The sequence below is a fragment of the Vulpes vulpes genome, chromosome 6 (genome assembly GCF_048418805.1).
Source record: "Vulpes vulpes isolate BD-2025 chromosome 6, VulVul3, whole genome shotgun sequence".
NCBI lineage: Eukaryota > Metazoa > Chordata > Mammalia > Carnivora > Canidae > Vulpes > Vulpes vulpes.
Genome location: NC_132785.1, coordinates 103,196,489 through 103,220,357, shown reverse-complemented (window position 1 = coordinate 103,220,357; position 23,869 = coordinate 103,196,489). Strand labels below are relative to the sequence as shown.

Genomic DNA, 23,869 nt, shown 5'->3' with positions numbered 1-23,869 from the left:
TTTCCTAAAGGTAACTGTGGGAGCTGGGCTGTCCCTTGAGGGCAGAGGCAACCCTGATGGAGTTTGCAGACAGGCCTTTGCCTTTTTGAAAGAAAGTACTCTTGCTCCGTAATGCCTATGCTTTCTTTCCAAAGGCAGATTTCCTGGTTGTAATGATGGGTTTTCTCAGTCTCTCTGGGTGAAGCCACCTGGGTGTAGGCAGGCTGAGTTGCTGGCTTGGGAAAGAGGCAGGTCTCTGAAAAATTCCCAGGTGGCCCACTTGGGACTCCCCATCCCCCCTGCCCAGACTTCATCCAGAAGGAGCCTCTGTTGACCCTGAAACAGCTAACAGGCTCTGAGGGATGGGGGAGGCTCCTGTGGCTCACAGGACAGATCTCTTAAAATTCTTAAAATGAACACAGGCCTCATTTAGTTTACCAGTTTGACATTGACACACAAGTCAAAGCTTAAGGCCACTGAGCCCAGGATTTCAAGATGAATCAGGAGGATAACAAGGCCAAGGAGGGCTTTATCCATCAGACATCACAGTGGGAGCTGCTTCTTGCCTAGGATGTGGGCCATCTCTGATTCTTACCCACTTGGGTCAGCATGCTGGGGATAGCTTATCTGTGTCCGCACAGAGACCACTGGCCCCCTGTGTCCCTTGCCCCAGCCTCAGAGGAAGTGGCCCTGGTGACTTCAGGTGGATTGCTACTCCCAGCCCTCCTCGTGGGGCAGTTGGCCTGTTTCCTATGACTTTGCTCTTTCCAGAGCCCCACAAGGAAGGAATGTCCCTCCTTGTCACCTTTTGGGATTCCCTGTGGTTACCTGTTGGCTCTTAGGAGGAAGGATGATCAATCAGGAGCTCCATGTGAGAAGTGGCCATGGCATCTCCAGGGCAGTTAGGCTGGAAGGCAGATGGGTAAGGGTCTAAGGATTAGATTCCTTGCCTCCGTTTCTTGAGACTGGGACTCAAAGGACCCATCCCATCGTGGAGGCCCTCTGGCCAATCCCACAGTTGGACCTGGTGGAGGCCTTACTCTGACGTCTTGCCCTGGAGGGTGCAATCTCTTGACTTTGAGCCTGAAAGGACCTTTATGCTCATTCTGTCCCCTCACACACACATCCCAGCAGTCACTCCCAGTCACACGATTCAGTGGGCGTGTGTCCTATTTGGAAAGTTCTGCAAAGAGAAAACATTTACATCTGAATTACTTCTTTTCAGTTCAAAGCACCTTCATTCTCAGGAAGTTCTCCCTTATGCCTAGCCTCTGTTTATCTTGCAGCAATAAGATTTTGTCTTGTTCATTGACCAGTTGTGAGGTCCCATCTTTCTATCCCTTAAGCCCTTGATATCTACAGGGTCACCCTTCTCTAGAGCCCCAGGATTCATATGTTTGTTCATCGGCATTATCTGCTCCCATCCCTAGGCTGTCTTTCTATCCCAGGACCCCAAAAAGGCTTTGAGTTCCCTTCCCCTGGGAGTTGGGTCATTATGTGAACAGATGAATTTAAAAATCACCGGAGTGGCAGGTGATATAGGACTGTCTGGCCCTTGCTGGTGTTGATTCCACAGCACCCTCCATGGCCTGAGAAGGCGATATTCCCTGGAGTTTCCAGGCCTTTGCATCTGAGTCAGTCCCCTTTCATTTCTCGTCCCCAGGACCCATGTCCAGCGTCTGCTAGCCTAGCTCTCACTCAGCACACACCTGTGCTTAGCTTTCCCGCCTGTGCTTCCTGCACATTCTGCCCGTGTTTGGTTGATCCTTAAAGTCTTGCACTTTATGCCATAGAGGGTCCCTGAATCTTCTGTGATGTTCTTTGGGCTTTGAGCTAGGAGCAGATTCTGTAGGGATCCCGAGAGGCCCTTCTGCACCTTATTCTAGACTCCCAGCTTTGAATTTCTGTATCTCCCAAGATCCTGGCAAATCCAGCCCGAGAGCATGAGCCTTGGGAATCCCAGGGCCTGCACTTTGGGTTCTAGGCTCACCTCTTCACTTGAGCTGACCATTTTGATTATATCAGTCATCACGTTAGTGTCTTCCCAACATGCATGGTTGGCCTCAAGCTCAGATCCTTCTCCAGGGGCCCTGAGTTCAGCCACCAAGATCTCTCTTTGAGCTCACTTGATCCTTGGGACCCAGCATGGGCTGGCAGAGGCTGACAAGGAAGATGTGGATTCGAAACCTTGGAAGCTGCCTTCCTGCCACCTGGAGCTGCAGGGGTGGCAGCTCCTGCTGTCTTGGGCTGACCGTGACCACCACCCCCCCTTTCTTGTTGCCAGGCGGAGACAGCAGCCAATCGCATCTGCAAGGTGCTGGCCGTCAACCAGGAGAACGAGCAGCTCATGGAAGACTATGAGAAGCTGGCCAGCGATGTGGGTACCTCCTGGGTTCTCCTGGCCTGGCTCCAGCAAGGCTCTCCTACCCCACCCTGGGGGAAGTGGGAGCCCCCAGAACCTGTACCTCCAAACCCATCCCTGGGGTGCAGTCTGAGGCTGGGCATAGTCCTTGGTCCCAGCACAGCAAGTCCAGGGCAGCTTTGGCTCCTCTCTGGCTCTCCTAGAAGGCAGAGACAGGGCCGATCTCTGGGCCCCAGAGGGCCGAGTCTCTGGCTTTTTTTCTCACCAACCAACAGTGAGCCTGGCAAACTCATCACCTGTCTGGGTCTTGGTTTTTTTCACTTGTCAAGTAAGAACTAAGCCAAGACCTCTGAGGGGCCTTTCTAGCCTGGTACACTGTTGTTCTGTGAGTTGGTTGGGCTAGAAAAGGAGGACACCTGGTTCTGAGATGATAGGAACTGGAGATGGACCTGGGCTGGCTCAAGCTAGCTTAGCAGCTGGGCCCACCCAGGGGACAGGACACAGGGCTGGGTTTGCTGTTTTGCCACTGACTATATTTGGGTTAAGGCTCTACTTGCTTCTTCCTTAAAAGAATTCAGTCTTCTGAACAGCTCAGCCCGGCCTCTTGGTGGATCTGCCATCCAGCATAGTAAGAACCCAGGTACCAGGTTTAATCCCTGCTCTGCCATTCCAGCTTGTCACTTTGGCAGGTCACATAACCTCATGGTGCCTCAGTCACCCCTCTGCAACCTAGGGGAAGATCACAGCATATGACCCCCTGGGGTTCCTGTCATCATCCCAGTGAGTTAATCTGGGGGACAAGCTGACACCCTATAGGCGCTCATTTTATTTCCTGTGACCACCAACACTCCTCCTCCAGCTTCTCCACTGTCATCCCTTCATCCAGGCTATTCCCTGCCTGTGCCCCCAGAAGCCAGCCACTTCCTTTCTGAGTCCGAGATCCTCATTCTAGAATTCTAGATGGCCAGGTGACAAGAGCCTCAGGAAACAACTGTTAACCCCCTCCCTGGTACAGACAAGGACACAGAGGCCCAGCCAGGTGGTAGAGCTGGAACCAGAGCTCGGGTCTCCTGGTCGAGCTGACTTCCTAGCAGGTCTGCGGTTCTGCCCCCAGCAGACAGAGCAGGGAGGTTGAGTTAACAACTTCCACTGACAGAGAGGAGGCTGATGGCCAGGCTGCATGAAGCCTGTGATTCTAAGAGGGAACACCCTGGAACCTGGCCTCGCAGCCAGGGAGTGGTAGTTGGGACAGTGTGTGCTGCGGGGACAGACCTCTGCCAGCTCCCCTGGGGGGGGGGAAGGGCCAAAAGGCCATCAGGAGGAGAGGGGAACACCCTTGCCGCCCTCCCCTCCTCCAGCTGTTGGAGTGGATCCGCCGCACCATCCCATGGCTGGAGAACCGGGCGCCAGAGAACACCATGCATGCCATGCAGCAGAAGCTGGAGGACTTCCGGGACTACCGGCGCCTGCACAAGCCGCCCAAGGTGCAGGAGAAGTGCCAGCTGGAGATCAACTTCAACACGCTGCAGACCAAGCTGCGCCTCAGCAACAGGCCCGCCTTCATGCCCTCCGAGGGCAGGATGGTCTCGGTGAGCGCCGGGAGCCCAGGCCCCCACAGCCCCGCTGGACTGCCTCCAGCCCCTGGGCTGCTCCTGCTCAGGGCGGGACGTGTCTTCTCCGTCTGCTACACTGCTCCGGAGATCGTTTCTCCCTTCCAGATTGCCCCCCAGGCTCAAGCACCCCCCGCCCCAACTATTCTAGGCCAGACTCACCCTGCCAGACTCCCATCTGGACCTCTAGCACCGCCTACTCCCCTACCCCTCTGAAAATCATCTTTGCAAACAAAATGCCTCTTTTTTTTTTTTTTTTTTTTTTTAAGATTTTATTTGTTTATTCATAGTGACACAGAGAGGGAGAGAGGGAGAGACACAGAGGGAGAAGCAGGCTCCATGCGGGGAGCCCAATGTGGGACTCAATCCCAGGACCCCAGGATCACGCCCTGAGCCAAAGGCAGATGCTCAAGCACTGAACCACCCAGATGTCCCTCAAAATGCCTCTTGACATATTGAACCAAACAGGCCACAATTCAGTAGCAATTAGGATAATTTTTACTGCTGTAGAATCTTTTAAAAGCACTTTTTAAAAATGTGTTATCTTAGGCAAGTAAGGGATTTTGGAGAGTGGTAGGGTATTTCAAAGATACAAATAAGCAAGATACAGAAAATAGAAATTACTCATAATCTTAACTGCCAATATAAACTTAAAAATGTTTTTTACCGGATGCCTTGGGTGGCTTAGTTGTTTGGGCATCCAACTCTTAATCTCCACTCAGGCCTTGGTCTCAGGGTTGTGAGTTCAGGCTGTGTGTTGGGCTCCATGCTGGGCATGGAGTCTACTTAAAAAAAAAAGCTTTTTAGAAAAGATTCTTTTAGTCTACATAAATATAATTTTTAAGGAAATCCTAAAGCATGTTTTATTTAATAAGCTGCTTAAAAAAGCTAAAATTATATTGTGAATGGCTTTCCAAGTTGTTAAATTTAGTTTACTTATGTTGTTTCTCCTTCCCCCTTACCTTACCCTCAGACTTGGGGAGAAATGTTGTGAGCCAGAGAAACATGCAAAAGAAAATTTAAAAATTCACCAAAGTGAATGAGAAGTATGAGGTGTGGGCATATAAGGTGGGAAGGGCAGGGAATGGGCAAAGCAGGCAGACAGCGTTGGAAGGAGGCAGGATCCTGGGGGACCCTGGAGGAGAGGAAACAGGCCCTGTTGTGTATGCACTTTGGAAAATTGTAGTCTTTTTATAGATTCCAGGCTGAAACAGCAGGTCTTAGGTGGCTAGAGCCCCGCTACCCGGCGGGTGCTCTGTGAGTTAGAAGCACCCCCTACTCTGGGTGGAGGCAGCCTGTCCCTGGGGCCCCCGGGTGGCACACAGGCCAGCCAGTTCAGCCCATATCTGCCCAGCACGCGCCCTATGCTAATTGCAGGAGTGACCCTGTGGGTGGCTTCCTGTCTAAAGGGCCTTGGGTTTGTGCTTAGCAGCTGTCGCTCTCTCAGGTGCTTGGCCAGCTTGCCCAGACCAGGGTCCCTGCAGGCTCCAGGCTACTGCCCAGAGCCCGAGAGCAGATCCAGAAATGTGGGGGAGCCTGGGAGGCTCCCATGCCTGCCTGCCTTGTTCGTTAGTTGCTCTTTTCCCCTGGCTGATCCTACATCCTCTGTGATTGGTTGGAATCCTGGGCCACAGAGGGGCACACGCCCAAAGCCCTGTAGCCGGGTGGCCCATGTGGACTTGGGCCTCACTCCCTGCCCAGGAGGCTGGTGTCCAGAAGCTCAGGGAACACCAGTGTATGGCTGAGATGGGGAAGGGGCTTCTTCTAGAAGGCACAGGGCAGTTGTGGGGGGCCTCGGGGGCCAGGAGGGGCTGACCCTGTGCTTCCCATCCCTTCAGGACATCAACAATGCCTGGGGCTGTCTAGAGCAGGCTGAGAAAGGCTACGAGGAGTGGCTGCTGAATGAGATCCGGAGGCTGGAGCGGCTCGACCACCTGGCAGAGAAGTTCCGGCAGAAGGCTTCCATCCACGAGGCCTGGACGGACGGTAAGGCCAGCCCAGCCGCCTGCCGCCCCGGGGGTTCCGCTTTCGTGCTCTGCCAGCTGGACCGCCAGCCACACAGCTCCTTTCTCTCCTGCTCTTTGTTTTGCTTTGTCTCTTACTAGTTCCTTGTCATTAGACAAGTTCATTAGCCTTTTGGTCATCTCTGCTTCCTCGTCTGTAAAGTGGGGATGATCACAGAGCCAACTTGCTGGGTTTATGAGAATGGAATGAATGAGTACATCCGAAGTGTTGAGAAGGATTCCTGGCACATGACAGTGCTATGTGTGTGTAATTCACTGTTAGTTTTTTTGTTTCTTTGTTTTAAAGATTTTATTTATTAGAGAGAGAGCACGAGCAGGGCAGGGGGCAGAGGGAGAGGGAGAAGCAGATCCCCACTGAGCAGGGAGCCCAACGGGCTCGATCCCAGGACACCAGGATCATGACTTGAGCGTAGGGAGACCTTAACCGATTGAGCCACCTGGGTGCCCTCTCCTTCTTTTTCTCGTAAAAACTCCAGTCTTTGGATTTGGGGCCCTCCCTAGTCTTATATGATCTCATTTTAACTCATTGCATCTATAAAGACCCTATTTTCAAATAAGGTCAGATTCTGAAGTTCTGGGTTGGCATGAGTTTCAAGGGGACACTGTTCAACTGGGCATACCTCCTCATAGGGTTGTTGTAGGAGTAAATATGATAAGTGCATTTCATGCTTCACTGAGTGCCCAGCACGTAGAACACACTCCGTGAATGGGAGCTCTGAGGATTTTTGCTCCACTGCCTTCCCTCTTCCTGATAGTCTTTTCCTCAGAACCCGGGCAAGGGCTGGAGTGGGATCCACACTGCTCGTCTGCTGGGGTCCTCCAGCCACTTCGGCTGGAGCCTCGGGCAGACCCTCCTGGCGGATGGATGCAATGTCTCCACACTCCCCCATTAGCCTCCATTGTGCTCTTCAGATCCTAGGCTGGAGATAGTTAGGGACAGCTATACCCTGTGGCCACTTGGGAGCAGTATGGCTTGGTAGGGGATGGAAGTGGGCTTGACTCAGCCTGAGGGGGCCGGTTCAGCTCCATGCCATGAGGACACAATGATGAGAGGTCGCTGCTACCCAGCCCATTGCACATGTATGAAATTCCGTATCTAGGTGTGCACGGTGCAGAGTGGAAGTGGAGATTGCCCCAGTTCACCCATGTGCTTCTATCATGGCCTCTCTGGGGCCAAGGCACAGCTCACAGGAAAGTGCAGAGCAGGGACTGGCCCCATTAGCCAGCAAGCCACCAGCTAGGACATGAGCATTGCTGACATGCTGGTAGTCATCGCTGGCACAGCCTCTGGGCAAAGCAATCTGGCTATGTATGCCTAACAGTGTTGTTGCCTGCTGACCCAGGAATTCTTGAGACTGTCTAAAGCATTCATCTTAAATGTGGGGAAATCACACATCTAGAGATATTCGCTGTGAGACCCTCTCTAACAGCAGAAGCGGAGAGGCCTGAACACCCGACAGGAGGGTGGCAAGTGGTCATGCCAGTGGTGACTCAGCCTCCGGGGGAGGCACACTTGAAATCTGGAGCCAGAGAAGAGACTCTGATGATGTGCTGCTGAATGTTTGAAAAGCAGGAAACACAACTTACATATATCTTCTGGTTTTAACACAGCAGCCGTACAAGGAAAGACTGGAAAGGAGTTGATAAATAGGCTCATCTATAACTTTTTCCTCCTAAACCTGTCATATTAATATTCTGACCTAAAGGAAAAAAAAGTAGAGGGGTGCCCAACTGGCTCTGTCAGAAGACTCTTGATCTTGGGGTTGTGAGTTTGAGCCTTGCCTTGGGCGTAGAGATGACTTAAAAATGAAATCCTTAAAAAAAAAAAAAGAAAGAAAAGAAAAAAGAAGAAAAGAAAAGAAAAGAGAAAAGAAAAGAAAGGAATGCCTGGGTGGCTCAGTGGTTGAGAGTCTGCCTTCCACTCAGGGCATGATCCTGGAGTTCCGGGATTGAGTCCCACATTGGGCTCCTTACATGGAGCCTGCTTCTCCCTCTGCTTGTATCTCTGCCTCTCTCTCTTTGTGTGTCTCTCATGAATAAATAAAATAAAATCTTTAAAAAAGAAAAAAAAAAGAAAGTAGAGGGAAGGAAAGAAAGGCCACATTGGGTGCAGTCTTTCTGCCTCCAGAGCCTGAGCAGGGCTGAGCATCCCTGACAGGCCCAGATGTGGAGGGTGCACATGTGGGCAGAGCCAGGGCAGCCCCTGTCCTGTACCAGGTGCTTCATAAGACAGCTGGCAGACATTCATATATCAGTAGTCCCAGGAGGTTCATTCCTCATCCCATTTCCTCCTGGGAAACTGCAATCCAAGAAATGCAAGCCTTGCTCCTAAAGAGAGGGCAGTGCCCCTATCAGTCAGAGGAGGTCATGGCCACTGATGGATCAGGTGTAGAGTGCACTGGACATGCTGACCCCATCCTGAGAGTAATTAAGGGGAGCAGTCCCTGCAGGGCTGCTGGGAGCTAGCAACAGTAGCTGGAGAAACTCTAAAAGATGGGGTACCCCTGCGGTGCCTGGCTTGTTTTTTCCTGGCTATGCCACAGGGCTTAGTCCTGCATAGCCTTTGTATGTAACTACTCCTCATGGCCCTACACATGTTCCATAGAAAGTAGTAACTTCCCTGAGCCAGCCTCACAGTGGATGCTTTCTCAAACTGCAGATGATTGATTGCTGTAGGATGGACATCTGGGGACGTACCCCCAGAAATGGGGCTCCTGGGGCCAAGAACATGGGGCCTCTAGCTTCTGCTCAGCCTTGTACCCCCTCTCCAAATCCAGGCAAAGAGGCTATGCTACGGCAGAAGGATTATGAGACTGCCACTCTCTCGGAGATCAAGGCCCTGCTCAAGAAGCACGAGGCCTTTGAGAGTGACCTGGCCGCCCACCAGGACCGTGTGGAGCAGATTGCCGCCATTGCACAGGAGCTCAAGTAGGCATGGCCTGGCAAGGGTTGGGGCAGTGGTGGGAAGTGGGGTGTGGCTATGAAGAGTGAGGAGGGTGATGGGTACAGTGGACACTTGGGTGGGAAGGGCGTCAATGCAGAAGATTATGAGTGTCCCCCCAGATGGAGAGTGAGCCCGTGACCCTACTGTTGAGGGCATCCAGTCACCTGTAACTAGCACAGGACCAGAGGATGACCAGGTTTGCCCATAGCTCTTGCTAGTTCTCAGTGGCTTGCTGCCATTGGGCACTGAGGTCAAGACTGGCATCGCCTCCAGCTGAGGTGTGGCAGGGGCCCTTAGAACTGGCCCAGCAATATTCTGAAAGCCAAGGAGTTAGGGGTGGGAGGGGCACCTGGAAGGTCTTAATGAAGGGAGCACGCCCAGCCTCCGTGTACCACTCACATCCCCAGACCCAGGGAGAGGAGAGTAGGCCATGCAGGTAGCCTGCCCGGGTCACCTGATTCTTCCTGTCTCTTCCCTTGTAGTGAGCTGGACTATTACGACTCACCCAGTGTCAATGCCCGGTGCCAAAAGATTTGTGACCAGTGGGACAATCTGGGAGCGCTAACCCAGAAGCGGAGGGAAGCTCTAGAGGTGAGGGCCCCTGAGGGAGATGGGAGACCTGCCTCTAGCAGCTTTGCGTGCCTGCCTCTTCCTGCTTTGTGATTCCCTTTGCTTTGGGCCAAAAGGCTCCACTGTGTTCCCTGGAACTGCTCTGGACTGACTGTTGAGGGTTCACTCTGGCGCTGCATTGGGCATTGCATTGATGGAGATGCCTTGTCTCTGGCCCTAACCATACCTCATCCCCCTGGTTTAGTATACTTTGCAGTGCAACCCCAGCCATTTGAGAATTTTCCTATTCTACAGATCAGATGGGGGTCAGGCTGGGTGATCCCAATGTGGGATGGTCCATAGACCCTATATTAAGAACCAGTGTCTCAGAGAACTTAGTCTAGTGCTTCTAGACTTAGACCCCTTGAGGCTGGCTGGGAGGACCTTGGAGTCTCTGGGGGGTGGACAGGGAGTAGTGATTTTAGATATGACTCTGCTGAATACCTCCCTGTCCACCCCTTCCCCTCAACTGTCACTCCCAGCGGACAGAGAAATTGCTGGAGACCATTGACCAGCTGTACTTGGAGTATGCTAAGCGGGCTGCACCTTTCAACAACTGGATGGAGGGGGCCATGGAAGATCTACAGGACACCTTCATCGTGCACACCATTGAGGAGATCCAGGTGTGCTGCAAACCCCACACCAGTGGAGGCCGACTTCCCCAGGCACCTGTGGAAACCTTGCCCTGCAAACCTCACTCTGGCAGGACTGTTGTGTAGAGAGAGGATAGAGGGATGGGGGGAGCATCTAAAGATTTTATACATCAAAAGAATTACATTTTATTTATTCTGATTAGGTAATATATACAGATGGTATAAAATCTAGAAGATAAAAAGGATATGCCATAAATTCTCCCTCCAACCCTAGGGCCCTCCCTAGAGGGTAGCAGTATGCCCACATAGTCTCTGCATATGCAAGCAAATATATTTACTTATTAATGCCTTCTTCCCCATACCCCTTTTTATTTTTTTTAGGATTTTATTTATTCATGAGAGACAGAGAGAGAGATAAAGAGAGAGAGAGGGAGGGAGGGAGGGAGGCAAAGACACAGGCAGAGGGAGAAGCAGGCTCCATGCAGGGACTCAATCCCGGGTCTCCAGGATCATGCCCTGGGCTGAAGGTGGCGCTAAATCACTGAGCCACTGGGGCTGCCCTCCCCATACTCCTTTTTAAGACAAAAAGCATTTTTTATTATATACTGTATTCTAACCTTTAATTCTAAACCTTTCTTTTTAACTTAATGTTTTGGATCTCATTGCATAGCAATAAACAGCTTCCTTATTCTTTTATACGGCTACAGGGGATTAGATTTAAAAGATTTTGTAAAGGAAGCCTAGGTTGTGGGAGGTTACCTGGGGAGGAAACACGGGGCACCCCTGTCCTTGACCTGACTGTGGGGTAGTGCACACTCTAGGGTAGTTGCTCCTGACTTCACCAGCCCTAACCATGAATCTGTTGCTTTGATGGCTCTGCCCTCACCTCCCCATGGCCAGCCCCACTCACCTGGTTCTCAGCCATGAGCATCCTTGGTTGATGCCTCTGGATCTCCTAGCTGGTATGGGGCCAAGCCTCAGTGGCCCTTCTGCCCACCTCTATCCTGGGACCTGTAGGTTTCCCTTAGTTCATCTTGCCCACAGGAGACACTAGTCACTGTACTTCTCTTGCCTCCAGGGACTGACCACAGCCCATGAGCAGTTTAAGGCCACCCTCCCTGATGCTGACAAGGAGCGCCTGGCCATCCTAGGTATCCACAACGAGGTGTCCAAGATTGTCCAGACCTACCACGTCAACATGGCAGGCACCAACCCCTACACAACCATCACTCCTCAGGAGATCAATGGCAAATGGGACCACGTGAGTCCAAGGGCTGGGGGGCATTGGCTGCCATTGTGAGTTTTATAAGGGCAGGGATTTTGTCCTTTTTTTGGTTGATTTTTATTGATTTTCATTGATTCTATTTTTTTCATTATCACATGGTTAGCACTCATCTGTCAAGTTAAGGAATGATGGAATTTCTGGAACAGGTCAACTTGTTGACTCCTGTTCTAGTACTGACTGGCTCCTTCCCTTCGTGGCTCCTCCATTTCCTCATCTGAAGTATGGGGCAGGTGGCTGGCCCATCCCCAATGGCCCATGATTGTTCCCACCCCAGGTGCGGCAGTTGGTGCCACGGAGGGACCAGGCCCTGACGGAGGAGCACGCTCGCCAACAGCACAATGAGAGGCTACGTAAGCAGTTTGCAGCCCAGGCCAATGTCATCGGGCCCTGGATTCAGACCAAGATGGAGGTGGGTCCCAATACTGGAGGCGGGGATGGGGCTTCCACCCCTTCCCAGCACCATCCCAGCCCATCAGGCTTGCCCTGTCTCCTCCTAGGCAGGACCCAGGGAGGAATGCCAATCCTAAGCCCACAATTGGTCTGCTGCTCTACAGAGGGTGTGTAGCCTGTAGACTAGGCCAGTGGATTGATCCCAATCTCTGGTTTGGGAGCAAAGACCCACACCCAGATGTCACTGAAGAGCCACATGAGAAAGTCCCACAGAAGGATGAGTGCCTGGGGAAATGACTAGCTTATTTATCCTTTGGCTCATTTGGCTAGTTGACCAGGTCTCCCTTCCTCCCGAGCAGAGAGCTTTGTCAAAGAGAATGATCTTTCCAGAAAGAACTGAGCTTTGGGCAAGCATGGAATTTTTTGTTGAACTGTTGGGCCGGGTATTGGGGTGCTGTAGATGAGGGAAGGGGCACTGCTTGGGTTAGAGCATGGTGTCCCTCTAAGCTCCCTGAGGGCAGAGACTATGTCCAGTTCATATTCGTGTGTCTCTCACACCCACCCCACCTGCTTAGCACATGGTGCATAGTAGGTGCTCAGGAAATATCTGCTGGGTCCAATCAAGTGCACAGAAAGGGCTTTTACAAGCAAGTTTTGTTTACATGGATGAGGTATAGACAGAAGCGGTGCTGAGAGGCCTGGCCCATGGGCCATGTAGGATTTAGCAGGCTGAGGCAGGTACCCTAGGAGCAGGACAGCAGGTGCATGACCACGGAGGAGGCAAGTCAGGTGTTCTGAGGCTGCAAGGAAGCTGGCTCCGTGGGCAGAGAGAGAGTCCCCGGGATGGGTGATAGTTGGGAACAGGCTCACACTGGGAGTTAGAATGGCAAGCAGAGGAGTGAACATTTCGGTTAGGAACTGAACATGCAGCCCCTTTCTGAGGTTGACAGGTACCCGAGAGGTGTAACAATGCCTCTATGATACCCTCTATGATGCTGTTTCCACACCAAGGTGTATCCCTGCTTGTTCTCGACTAATTACCAGTGATGGGTTTCCTGGTGCTGGGATGGGAAATGAGAAGCCTCTGAGGGGCTGACCAATGACCTGGGTGCCCCAGCCCCTACCCCAGGGACAGAGTGGGGCAGTCTGACAAGAGCTTCCTTCTGGGTGAGCAGGAGATAGGGCGGATCTCCATTGAGATGCACGGGACGCTGGAGGACCAGCTCAGCCACCTGCGACAGTACGAGAAGAGCATCGTCAACTATAAGCCCAAGATCGACCAGCTCGAGGGTGACCACCAGCTCATCCAGGAGGCACTCATCTTTGACAACAAGCACACCAACTACACCATGGAGGTGGGTGGCACCCACCTTGCTTCTCCAGGAAGGGAGCTCCAGATCCCCTTCTGTTCTCTATCCCCTGGACTGGGACTTATTCATCTTCTAAGGAAAGTGGTCATAGGAGGACAAACTCTCACTTGGGAATGAGGAGCTACTCACTGCTCCTCACCCCTGGAGCTCTGGGTCTTCAGTTCCTTCTGACTCTCCCAGGGAGCTTGTCTTGAGAATGCAGATTTTCAGACTCCATCTCCAGAATTTGATTCACTAGGTCTGGGATGGGGCTGAGGAATCTAAATTTTTAACAAGCATCCTGGCAATTCAATGCAGGTGGCCTCCAAGCACTGACTGAGGCACCTGCTTTCCAAGTGGTGAATTATTTGGGTCATGAAGGCTTGTGTGTGTGGCTCTAGAGTGGGATATACAGGGACTTACACAAACTTCATTCTTTAATCCTTCCGCCTACCAAACTTGGCTTACTTCCTGACCTGGCCCATGCTGTCAGTTTTGGTCTCTGCTGTCTCAGGCAGAGGCCACCGCTCTGCCCATGCTTCCCCTTTCATCATCTGGGTCCTCTGTCCTGATGTGTTGTCCTTGTCCTGGTGATGCTGTCAATCTGGATGAAGTCCGGCTCTGATTGCTTAGGCCATTTCAATAGTTGGGGGAGGAATAGCCAGGAACAGCCTAGGCCCAGGCCTGGGGCCCCTGGCTGACAGGCTCCTCAATCACCACCATCCCCAGCACATCCGTGTGGGCTGGGAGCAGCTCCTTACCACCATCGCCAGGACCATCAACGAAGTGGAGAATCAGATCCTGACCCGAGATGCCAAGGGCATCAGCCAGGAGCAGATGAATGAATTTCGGGCCTCCTTCAACCACTTTGACCGGGTGAGAGCCCCCTCCCCCTACACTTGGGGCAGTCCCTGGCCCCTGCCCCAAAGCCCTGGGGGGCACTACCCAGGAGATGGGCAGCGTGCTGGGCCAGTTCCTGGGCAAGGGAGGAGGAGGCAGAGGAGGAGGAAGAGCGGGAAGTGCTATTATCCTGCTCTGACTCTTCGCACCTCACAACTGGCCTTAGGAAGCCTGTCCTGGTGTCCTGTGAATTTCCCTGCTTTTCTGGAGCAAGAACTCATGTAGTGAGGGGAGCGAGGATCTTTGGCCCCTGGCACTTGCTTTCCTGTCTGAGGAGTTGGCCCTTGGGAGCAAGGCTACCATAGCCTCAAGGGCAGGCCTGCTGTCCCCTCGCTTTGGGAACTAATGCTTGCCTTTGCCTCAGGGCAGAGGAGCAGAGCCTCCCTCCCCTACCCCCACCCCCCAGCAGCCTTTGGGAGACTCCATGGGGACATCGGTGGTGTTAGTCCTGGGATTTCATTCTAGCTCTGGGACAGGCTGGGCTTTACATGGGCTGTCCTCCCAGTGCCTTGGGGCTTCTGGGTAGCCAGAGGGGTAGGAGCATGGGGTTAGGTGCTGCCCACCACCCCTGCCTGCTTCACCGTCCTCCAGCCTCCTGGGTGGGTGAAGCCCTCTTGGAAAGCCGGGTCAGGGCATTGGGGCTGGGGTGGGCTGGGCACTTCTGGGGGAGCTTCTCACCCTCATGGCTCACCATGCTCCCTTCTGGCCTGCTTCCCGGAGCAGGGCTGTGTGTGCCAGGGAGAGGGCACCCTCTGGACCACGTCTGTGTGTCTAACCGTGTGCACTTTTATTTCCCCTCCTCCCCTGCCCTTTCCACCCTCCACCCTCTCCATCCGCATGCCTTTGTCCCTGTGTCTCCCCACACACACCACCCTCCACCCGGGGCATGGCCCACCCCCCTCCCCTCACGGCCTCCACCTCCCTGGCACCGCATGGCTCGCTGCCTGGCGCACGGCGGCCTCAGGATCACTCCGGCACGCTGGGTCCCGAGGAGTTCAAAGCCTGCCTCATCAGCTTGGGTTATGATATTGGCAACGACCCCCAGGTACTTGCCTCCTGCATGGAGCACGCTCAGGGGTGGCATCCGGGGCGAGAAATAACGCGTTTCTCCTTTTTCTTTTCTCTCTCTGTCTGGATCTCCCTGTCTCCCCTTTCCTGTGGGCCTTGGGGCTCATCCTCTCCCACTGTCCCCACTGGGCCCATGTCGGGGCCCATGTCTTCCCACTGCTTCAACCTCTGACTTCTGCCCTCGATCGTCTTTCGTGGGAACCTGCTCGGGGCCCACCTCCCTCTCTCCTCGTCACTCTCCATCCTGTGGACGGACTTCTGCATCTCCCTCCTCTCTCCTCCCTGTGGATGTGTCTCCTGTGTTTCTTCTCCCTTCCTAACCCCCCAACCATACACTTCGACTTCCCCTTCCGGCCTTCTGTGCCCTGTCTTCTGGCCCTGGGCTGGCCCTTCCTCCTCCTGCCTCTGACCCTCCTGTGTCTTGGTGCCACTGCCCCCACAGAAGAAGACAGGCATGATGGACACGGATGATTTCCGCGCCTGCCTTATCTCCATGGGTTACAACATGGTAATGTAAACCCCACCCTCTGTTCTGACGAGGGCCAGCCAGCTGGCCAGAGAGGCCAAGTCCAGGCCAGGGCAGGCTGGAAGCTCTCAGGCTAGGGGCTGCTCTCCCTGGAGGGGCCTCAAGATTCTGGTCTGTGGGAAGATGACGCCCCGAAGGCGGGGCCCAGCCTCGTGGCCTGTGTGTGTCCCAGAGGTCTGGCCTTCTCACCTTGGTCTCTGCTGGCGTATTTTTTGGTACTTACTGTGGAGATGGGCTTTTTCACTGACGTGGTGGATAGCAGGGCTGGCTCCAAGGCTAACAGTAAGGACTGGTGGTTTGGACTTCCTGGGTCGGGTTTGACTCTACTTCCATCTTTTATGAAGCACAGAGATTTCTGCCTCTGCCCTGGTGGTGGCTCCAGCCCCACCTGTCACCCCTTGGCCTTCACAACCTTCTCAGTTGTCTTCCCTCAGGCAGGCCTTCTAAGCAGAGCAGAGCAGGGGCCTGAGCTGGGCAGCCAGGCAACTCCTGGGCCATAGTGCAAAATGCAGAGCTTATGGGCTGCCAAGGGCAGGGCAAGGGCACAGGCTCTAGACACAGTGAACCCAGGAGTAGGTCCTAGCCCTGCCACCCCCAGCTTGGGGACTGGGATGAGGTGAGGGAAACCCTACAGGACTGTGGTCAGGGTTAAATAAAGGAACTTGCATGGGTGCCGCACATGTGTCTGACACACAGGGAGTACAGTGTGGTAGGGAGGACACAGGCCTTGGAGCCAGACCATCCAAGTTTAAATCCCAACTCTATTGCCTACTGGCTGTGTGACCTTGAATGAGTCACCAAGCCTGTCTGGGCCTCAGGTTTATTATCTGGAAACCTAATGGAAATAATAATGACTTGCGTCATATGGTGGTGGGGAGGGTGAAATGAAATGAAACACACATGCAGCAGTTGGAAGAGCGCCTCTTGCACCAGTACGTGCTGTGTGCTGGCAGCCATGATAGCTGTGGTCAGCATTGTCACTCTGCTCCTGAGGGATCCTGTGAGTGGGGCTGGGAGGCCTGAACTAAGTCTTCATTCTTGGGTGTCTTGTCCCTGTGATGCCCTCAGGACAGCCCAGGCTAGGTCAGGGGGCTGCTGTGCTCCCCCTAACAGCCTCAGGCTACTCTGAGCCCCAGGGGCTTCAGGTATGAATATGAGAGATTCCCAGCAGGCTGTGGCTGAGAGGATGACAGGCCTGGGTTGGCTCTTCTCTCCAGGGAGAGGCAGAATTTGCCCGCATCATGAGCATTGTGGATCCCAACCGCCTGGGGGTAGTGACGTTCCAGGCCTTCATCGACTTTATGTCTCGGGAGACGGCCGACACAGACACAGCCGACCAAGTCATGGCCTCCTTCAAGATCCTGGCTGGGGACAAGGTGGGTCTACCATGGTGTGGGCACTGTGCAGGGGCTACTTGGATCTGGAGGGGAGGTCAGATCTTCCCCTCACTGTGGCCCCTTCCTCCCACTGGGCCTCCCACGGCTGTCCACCTCTATCGATTTTTGTAATGCTTTAGGATCAGCTAAGGTGTTAGGACACAATATGAGCTTAAAGGGGACTCCAGCCAGGGTGCGGGACTCTTTCACTCATGGGATGGAGTGATGAGAGTAGAGCTGGGTAGAGGGGAGTGGGTATGTACCCTAGTGATGGAAGGGCGATCGGAGAACTCAGACTTCACCCTTACATCACTCTGGGCACCGGCGTGGAAGGATGGCGGGGAGCAGGAGGGAAGCATGTCTCTCATTTGTCGACCTGGAGCTGCAGTCAGTTCAGTTTCCCAATTTCCCAAGTTCCCCGCAAAGCCCTGCCTGGCCATGGGAAAGTGGGAACACCGGGGGAAACTGGCCAAGCGGGGGATGTCTAGAGGCCATATTTCCTTTGTGCAAAATCCATAGGGTGATCCTTATGCCATCCTTCCTTCAGACTGAAAAGATTCAGTTAATAAAAAGCAAAAGCCAGTGGGGAGCATTAATTTCTGAAATGTGTCGATCTATAAGGGAAAAAGACAACCTATGGATGTTTCTAAAGGTCTGATTTAAGTTAAAGGACACCCTAGTAGAGCCCTAGCCCTTGGAGCGAGAATGACCCTCAGAAGCCACCTGCTTGACCTGACTCTGGGTCTCGGAGGCCCTTAGAAAGGAGCCTAGTTGCCTGACTTTTGGAGTGACCTGAGGGCAACCCCACCTTCTTGAGACTTGGGACTCTGCCAGAGTCCCACCGGTTCCTAGGGGACTCTGGCAGAGGTAGGCCATGGGGTTGGGGGCCACCCTGTGGGTCAGAGCCTCCGATTGAGCCCTTCTGAAGCCTAAAACTCCCAAAATAAGCAACCCCCCAGTAGACCTGCCATGGGCAAGCAGAGACTGGGACTGGGAGCGAGGCCAGGTGGGGGCAGGCCCACATCTTATAAACATGGTTGACACAGCTGTCTGCCTGGTGATGTCCCACTTGGATGCTCACCGTCTTTGCTGAAATTACACGACCTCCAGAGCGCTCGCTTGAGCTGGTGCGGGGTCCCACTATGTTTCACCAGAGTACCTGCTGGTGTTGCTTTAGTCCGTGGCTACTGCAGACTAGAGTCATACATGAAATTAGAGGTGCAGTTAGCACCTGGCACTGTTAGCACTGCTCAGAAGCAGGCCAGCATATGTATGGACATGGCAAACAGAGATTTAAAATGAATGTATATTTTGTAAATACACACATGTGTAGGTGTGCGTGTGTCTGCCTCCTAAACACGTGCGTACGTGATACACCTGTGGATGTGTGTGCGCACACCCCTCTCTAACCAGAAGCAGAAGGGAGGGGACGGGGTCGGGTTGGGGTACCGCTGCCTCCAGTGACCCGATGGTGGCCGCGGCCACCCTGCGCTCTCTCCGCAGAACTACATCACCGTGGACGAGCTGCGCCGAGAGCTGCCCCCCGACCAGGCCGAGTACTGCATCGCGCGGATGGCCCCCTACTCGGGCCCCGACGCCGTGCCGGGTGCTCTGGACTACATGTCCTTCTCCACGGCGCTGTACGGCGAGAGCGACCTCTAACCTGCCCCCGGCCAGCGCCCTCATTGCCCGCTGTGCGCCCCCCGCCCTGCGCCCCCCGCTGCCCCCCTCTCCCGCCCGGGTTAGGTCTCCTCGCTCAGCCTCCAGCCGGGCACCAGCTGGGACCCCACGTGGCATTGAGCCTCCCCGCCCGCCAAGTGACAGTTTACAAAATTATTTTCTGCAAAAAAGAAAAAAAAAAGTTATGTTAAAAAAAGTAAAAAAAAACAAAAACAAAAACAAAAACCAAAAAAACCACATATTTTATTATAGAAAAAGTATTTTTTTCTCCACCAGACTTAAATGGAAAAGAGGAAAAATTAACTGTTTGCACCGAAACGTTTTGTTTTGTTGTAACATAGGAAAATAACCAAGCACAATGTTGTATTCCGTACTTTTTATCGATTTTTTTTCTCTCTCTGTATCATCTGCTGTATTCATTTCTCCAATCTCATGTCCACCTTGATGTGGGGGTGGGAGGGTGGGGGTCAGGGGGGATCTTGTCAGAAGGCACATTGGTGCATGTGTGTTTGCTAGCTCACTTGTCCATGAAAATATTTTATGATATTAAAGAAAATCTTTTGAAATGGCTGTTTTTTAAGGAAGAGAATTTATGTGTCTTATCTTCTCATTTTTAAGTCCAGAGGTATGGTTAGCACACACTTTTTTCCCCTTTAGTTTTAATATTACCTATTAGAAATGGTGGAGAGTGTGGATAACTTTGATATTGCTTGTCACACACCATATTAAAGCAACAGCACTCCCATGATGGCTCTTGCCTTGCTCCTTGCTTACCGTTTTCCAGAAGTGTGCGTGGGGTCAAGGATGATATGGGGCACCTGTACCCAACCCTAAAAGGCTTTTGACCCTGGCGCATTCATCCCTCATACACCTTGCTATCTACTTTTTTTTTAAGACTTTTAAAAAATTATTTATTCATGAGAGAGAGAGAGAGAGAGAGGCAGAGACACAGGCAGAGGAAGAAGCAGGCTCCATGCAGGGAGCCTGACGTGGGACTCGATCCCGGGTCTCCAGGACCAGGCCTTGGGCCAAAGGCAGGTGCTAAACTGCTGAGCCCCCGGGGCTGCCCTGCTATCAGTATTTTAAACAAGAAAAGGTGATTTCCTCAGAAGGCTCCTATGAGTTGAAGATGAGGTCATGGATGTGTAAGGAAGGGACTCTAATGATAAGCCCTGCTTTTGTTTTCTCTGGCATTGGACAGCTCGGTGACATCTGTGTGCCCTCCTTCCTTTTATTTTTGCTACAGGGGAACACACTGAACTGTCTCAGTAAGAGTCCCCTCGGCCTTTGCTATTCAAAATATTCTGCAGTTGGGGTGGTTCAGCCTGGGTGGTTCAGTCAGTTAAGCGTCTACCTTCAGCTCGGGTCATGATCTCAGGGTCCTGGGATACAGCCCTGCATCAGGCTTCCCAAATAGGGAGCTTGCTTCTCCCTCTCCCTCTGCCCCTCCCCCCACCTTGTATTCTCTCTCTCAAATAAAATCTTTTTCTTAAAAAAAGGGAAAGCCAATGCAGTAATACAGAGCTCCTAGAATCTTAGAACATTCTAGAATACTCACTTGTCCAGGGAAAGAGGCAAGAGGACTGTTCAGAAGTAAGGACATGGAGGTAGAGGTTGGCATTTGCTTTGGGAAATGACACTGGTTTTACCACTGTCTGGTAAAAAATGTCCAGTGAATGCTCAGTGTCCATCAGCTGTGGAACAAGGCCAGAGCCTGGTCTCAGGGTCAAAGTCCTTTTGAGAGAGGCTAATACACAAGATGCCCTATTTTAGCTATTTACAGATGAGTCCAACCAAGGGCACAGTGCTATAAGAGTTGAGGAGAGGGAGAAATTGTTCCAGCCAGAAAGTTTCCTGGGTACAAGGTACAAGCTCTTTACCATCCCACAGTTGTTTTTAAGATTTTATTTATTTATTCATGAGAGACACAGAGAGAGAGGCAGAGACAGACAGAGGGAGAAGCAGGCTCCGTGCAGGGAGCCCGATGAAGGACTCCATCCCAGGACCCCAGGATCACACACTGAGCCAAAGGCAGACACTCAATCACTGAGCCACTCAGGTGTCCCCAACGCAGTTTCTAGAGGTATGATCAATCGACTTTTTCACTGCTCACTTTAGAAAAGAATTGTTGAGGTTCATTTGAATGAAAGTGTGCTTATTGAGCCCATTCTTTAGAGAAATACCCTGATTGGATATTTTCAGTATTCAAGTGTGCTTGTATGTGTGCAAATGGCTATAGTTACTTTAAAAATTCAATCTATTAAAGAGGTAAAAATTTAAAAATCTATTTCTTAAGCATTTTAGGTCATCACATATGTCTTATTATATTGACAATGTCATTTTTTCTGTAAAAATAAAAACACTCTTGCTTGCCCTAATCATTCATACATGTAACAGTTAACCACTCCCCCAAACAACCCTATTTAAATCTCCCCGTTTAAATAATTCCTGTAACTATTTTAAACATATTTGCAGATTTTAATAATTCTTTCCAGTACATCAGACTCCCATTTGAGGCAAATTCAAATTGAAGCAGCAAATTCTTGCTCAGCACAAAGCAATTGGAGTATTATAAATGTAAATCAAGTTCTCTGGAGCAGTTCAAAGCTGTTTATTAACAATTCTCTTATACCTCCAAAATGAAAATCATGCATCTAATTTCAATTCCGCATTCCAGATAAAAACCCCAACGCGAATATATGCTGGGTTTGCTTGTGTGTTCAAGCTCCTTAAATTAATCCACAGGTTGTCATGAGTACAAAACTGCTGGAATCTTCATACTGAGAATTAGATTTACTTCATCCGTGTACTTCTTTCTACATAGGTGACATCAAGTCCTGCTGTCACTCATTGCTAGGTTTTCAGGGTGGCAGGTTGAGAATTAGGACATACATCACGTGGAGATTCCAAACTAGGACACAAGAAGAGGTGATCATCCACTTCTAGATTTCACTCAAGACACCGGTGAACTCATGGCATCGACTCTTAAGAGTCCAACGTTGTTTGCTGTGTCACCAGGGTCCCTGAGCTCAGGCCCCTCCTTTGGCGCTTCTTCTGCAGCTTGTCACCTCACTCCCTTGCCGGTCATGTTTTTTATCTCACCGTTGGCCACTTTTCATCATAAACAGTTCCAACTTGCTTTAAATGATTGGGAAGATGAAATTCTCTTCCCTGATGTAGTGGTGGTTGATTGTCCTTGCAGCAGGGGGGTGAACTCATCAAATCTCTTTCTTGCCTATGTAGGGCATACTTTTCTTTTGTATTTTTATCTGCCTCTACACATGCATTTGGAGGGAATTTGTTGACAAGTCTGAGGAAGGCCAATCTATAAATATAGCTCTTCTTTCTCTAGCCTGTCAAGCCTTTGGTAAAATCCTACAACCATTCTAAATCCCAGGCCTGTCTCAGGAGTCCGCTGTGTCCTCTCATTGGGCCAGCTCAGAACTGTCCCCTGGATACAGGACCGGTGCCCAAAGGGTACAGTCAGTAGGGTGGGGGAGTTACCAGAACTGAGAACAGATAAGATTTCCTTAGGTTGTAAGGAGATCAGAGGCTTTGTCAGTTCTCTGTGCCAAAGGGTGAGGCTGCTCAGCATGGAGGGTGTCCAAGGGTAGCGTCCAGGGTGCAGAGTGCCTCTGAGGTGTCCCATCTCAACCCAGTCCTAGACTAGGGCCTGCCTTCCTGTCACTGAGGGAAGAAATACAACCTCTTCGGACATCAGTGCCTTTCAAGGGAGACACGTGGGCTCGGGTGTGCCCTGTTGCTTCCCAGCTGGGCAAATAACCTCTCCACATGGTGTCAATAATGTTTTTTTCCTTCTGTGCCTGGCACATGGTAGGCATTCAATAGATAACAGTATTAATATAGTTTTTTTTTTTTTAATTAACTGTGCTTTGTTAAGCTACTTTATTCTTCAGGGAAAAGGACTGACTAGGAAAATACTAGTAAGAAGAGTCCTCTTAAGTCTTTGAGCTCTGTAGTGGGCTGAATAGTGGTCCCCACAGTCCATGTCCTAATCCCGGAGCCTGTGATGAGGTTATTTTACATGGCAGATGGGACTTTGCGGGTGTGATTAAGGATCTGGAGATGGGAAGATTATTCTGGGTGATCTGGGTGGGCCTTCATAAAGAGGTAGGCCAGAGTGTCAAAGTCCAAGAAGGAGAGGTAATGTAGGTAAAGGTTGGAGCACTGTAGGGCCATAAACCGAGGAATGGGGATGGCCTGTAGAAGCTAGGACAGGCAAAGAGACGGATTCTCCCCCAGAGTTTCCAGAAATACAGCCCTGCTGACTGACTTTGGGTTTCTGACTTGGCCTCCAGAACCATAGGCATTCCTTGTTTTATGGCACTTCCCAGATCATGTGTTTTTTACAAATTGAAGGTTCCTGGCCACCCTGAGTTGAGCAAGTCTATCGGCGCCATTTTTCCAACAACGTTTGCTCACTTCATGTCTCTGTGTCAATAAAGTATTTTAAAATTGAGGTGTGTACATCACTTTTTTTTTGACATAATGTTATCGCACGCTTAATAGGCTCCAGTAAAGTGTAAACATAATTTTATATGCAGTAAGGAGCCAAAGACTTCATTTGGCTTGCTTTATTGTGATGTTTGCTCTATTGCAGTGGTCTGGAACAGAACCTGCAGCAGTTCTGAACTAGATGCCTGTATAAGATAATAAATCCGTTTTAAGCCACTATGTTTGTGGTAATTTGTCATAGCAGCCGTAGGAAACTAACACCTGCACGGTTGTCCAGGCCTCTGGGAAGCCTGGCGGCTTCCTTGATGTCAGTGACCCACCTTAGAGACTTGGATAACTGAAGTGTCCAGAGGTAATGCTGGCTTCCCAGGTGCCTGGGGCAGGGACTCACACAATGCCACCAGGACATGCTTTTTCGGGATTGACTGCATTCTCAAATAGGCTCTCCCTCCGAGGCGACAAAGTGGCCAGAGGCTCCAGCTTTACAATTCTGAATCTAGCAGAGAGACTCTGGGAGAGAATGACATTCCCTAGAGGTAGGTAACATGATGGCCTCAGCCAAGGCAATGGGGTTTGCTCATTGGCTTTGGCCTGGCCTATGTGCTCATTCTGGAGTGGAGGTACAGCCCCACCCGGGCCACCTGGACTTGGAGTGAGTGTGTCGGGACTCTTTATTGCAAGCAACACAGAAGACTCTG

At 51.6% G+C, this 23,869-nt stretch overlaps 1 protein-coding gene across 3 annotated transcripts in view; it reads left to right on the top strand.

Moving 5' to 3' along the window:
- ACTN1 (actinin alpha 1) overlaps positions 1–23,390 on the top strand; it is a 99,727-nt gene extending 76,337 nt beyond the window's left edge. Inside the window, exons 9-22 of one of the 3 annotated variants that reach the window (XM_072761811.1) lie at positions 2,264–2,356; positions 3,700–3,930; positions 5,790–5,937; positions 8,753–8,903; positions 9,402–9,510; positions 10,011–10,151; positions 11,200–11,382; positions 11,681–11,815; positions 12,972–13,151; positions 13,875–14,021; positions 15,010–15,090; positions 15,556–15,621; positions 16,857–17,015; positions 18,519–23,390. In XM_072761811.1, the coding sequence (XP_072617912.1) occupies positions 2,264–2,356; positions 3,700–3,930; positions 5,790–5,937; positions 8,753–8,903; positions 9,402–9,510; positions 10,011–10,151; positions 11,200–11,382; positions 11,681–11,815; positions 12,972–13,151; positions 13,875–14,021; positions 15,010–15,090; positions 15,556–15,621; positions 16,857–17,015; positions 18,519–18,677 (1,983 nt within the window). In that variant the 3' untranslated portion in view covers positions 18,678–23,390. The remainder of the gene's footprint in view (positions 1–2,263; positions 2,357–3,699; positions 3,931–5,789; positions 5,938–8,752; positions 8,904–9,401; positions 9,511–10,010; positions 10,152–11,199; positions 11,383–11,680; positions 11,816–12,971; positions 13,152–13,874; positions 14,022–15,009; positions 15,091–15,555; positions 15,622–16,856; positions 17,016–18,518) is intronic. The other 2 variants (XM_072761813.1, XM_072761812.1) reach the window with 2 other exon arrangements.
- Positions 23,391–23,869: the final 479 nt, after the last annotated feature.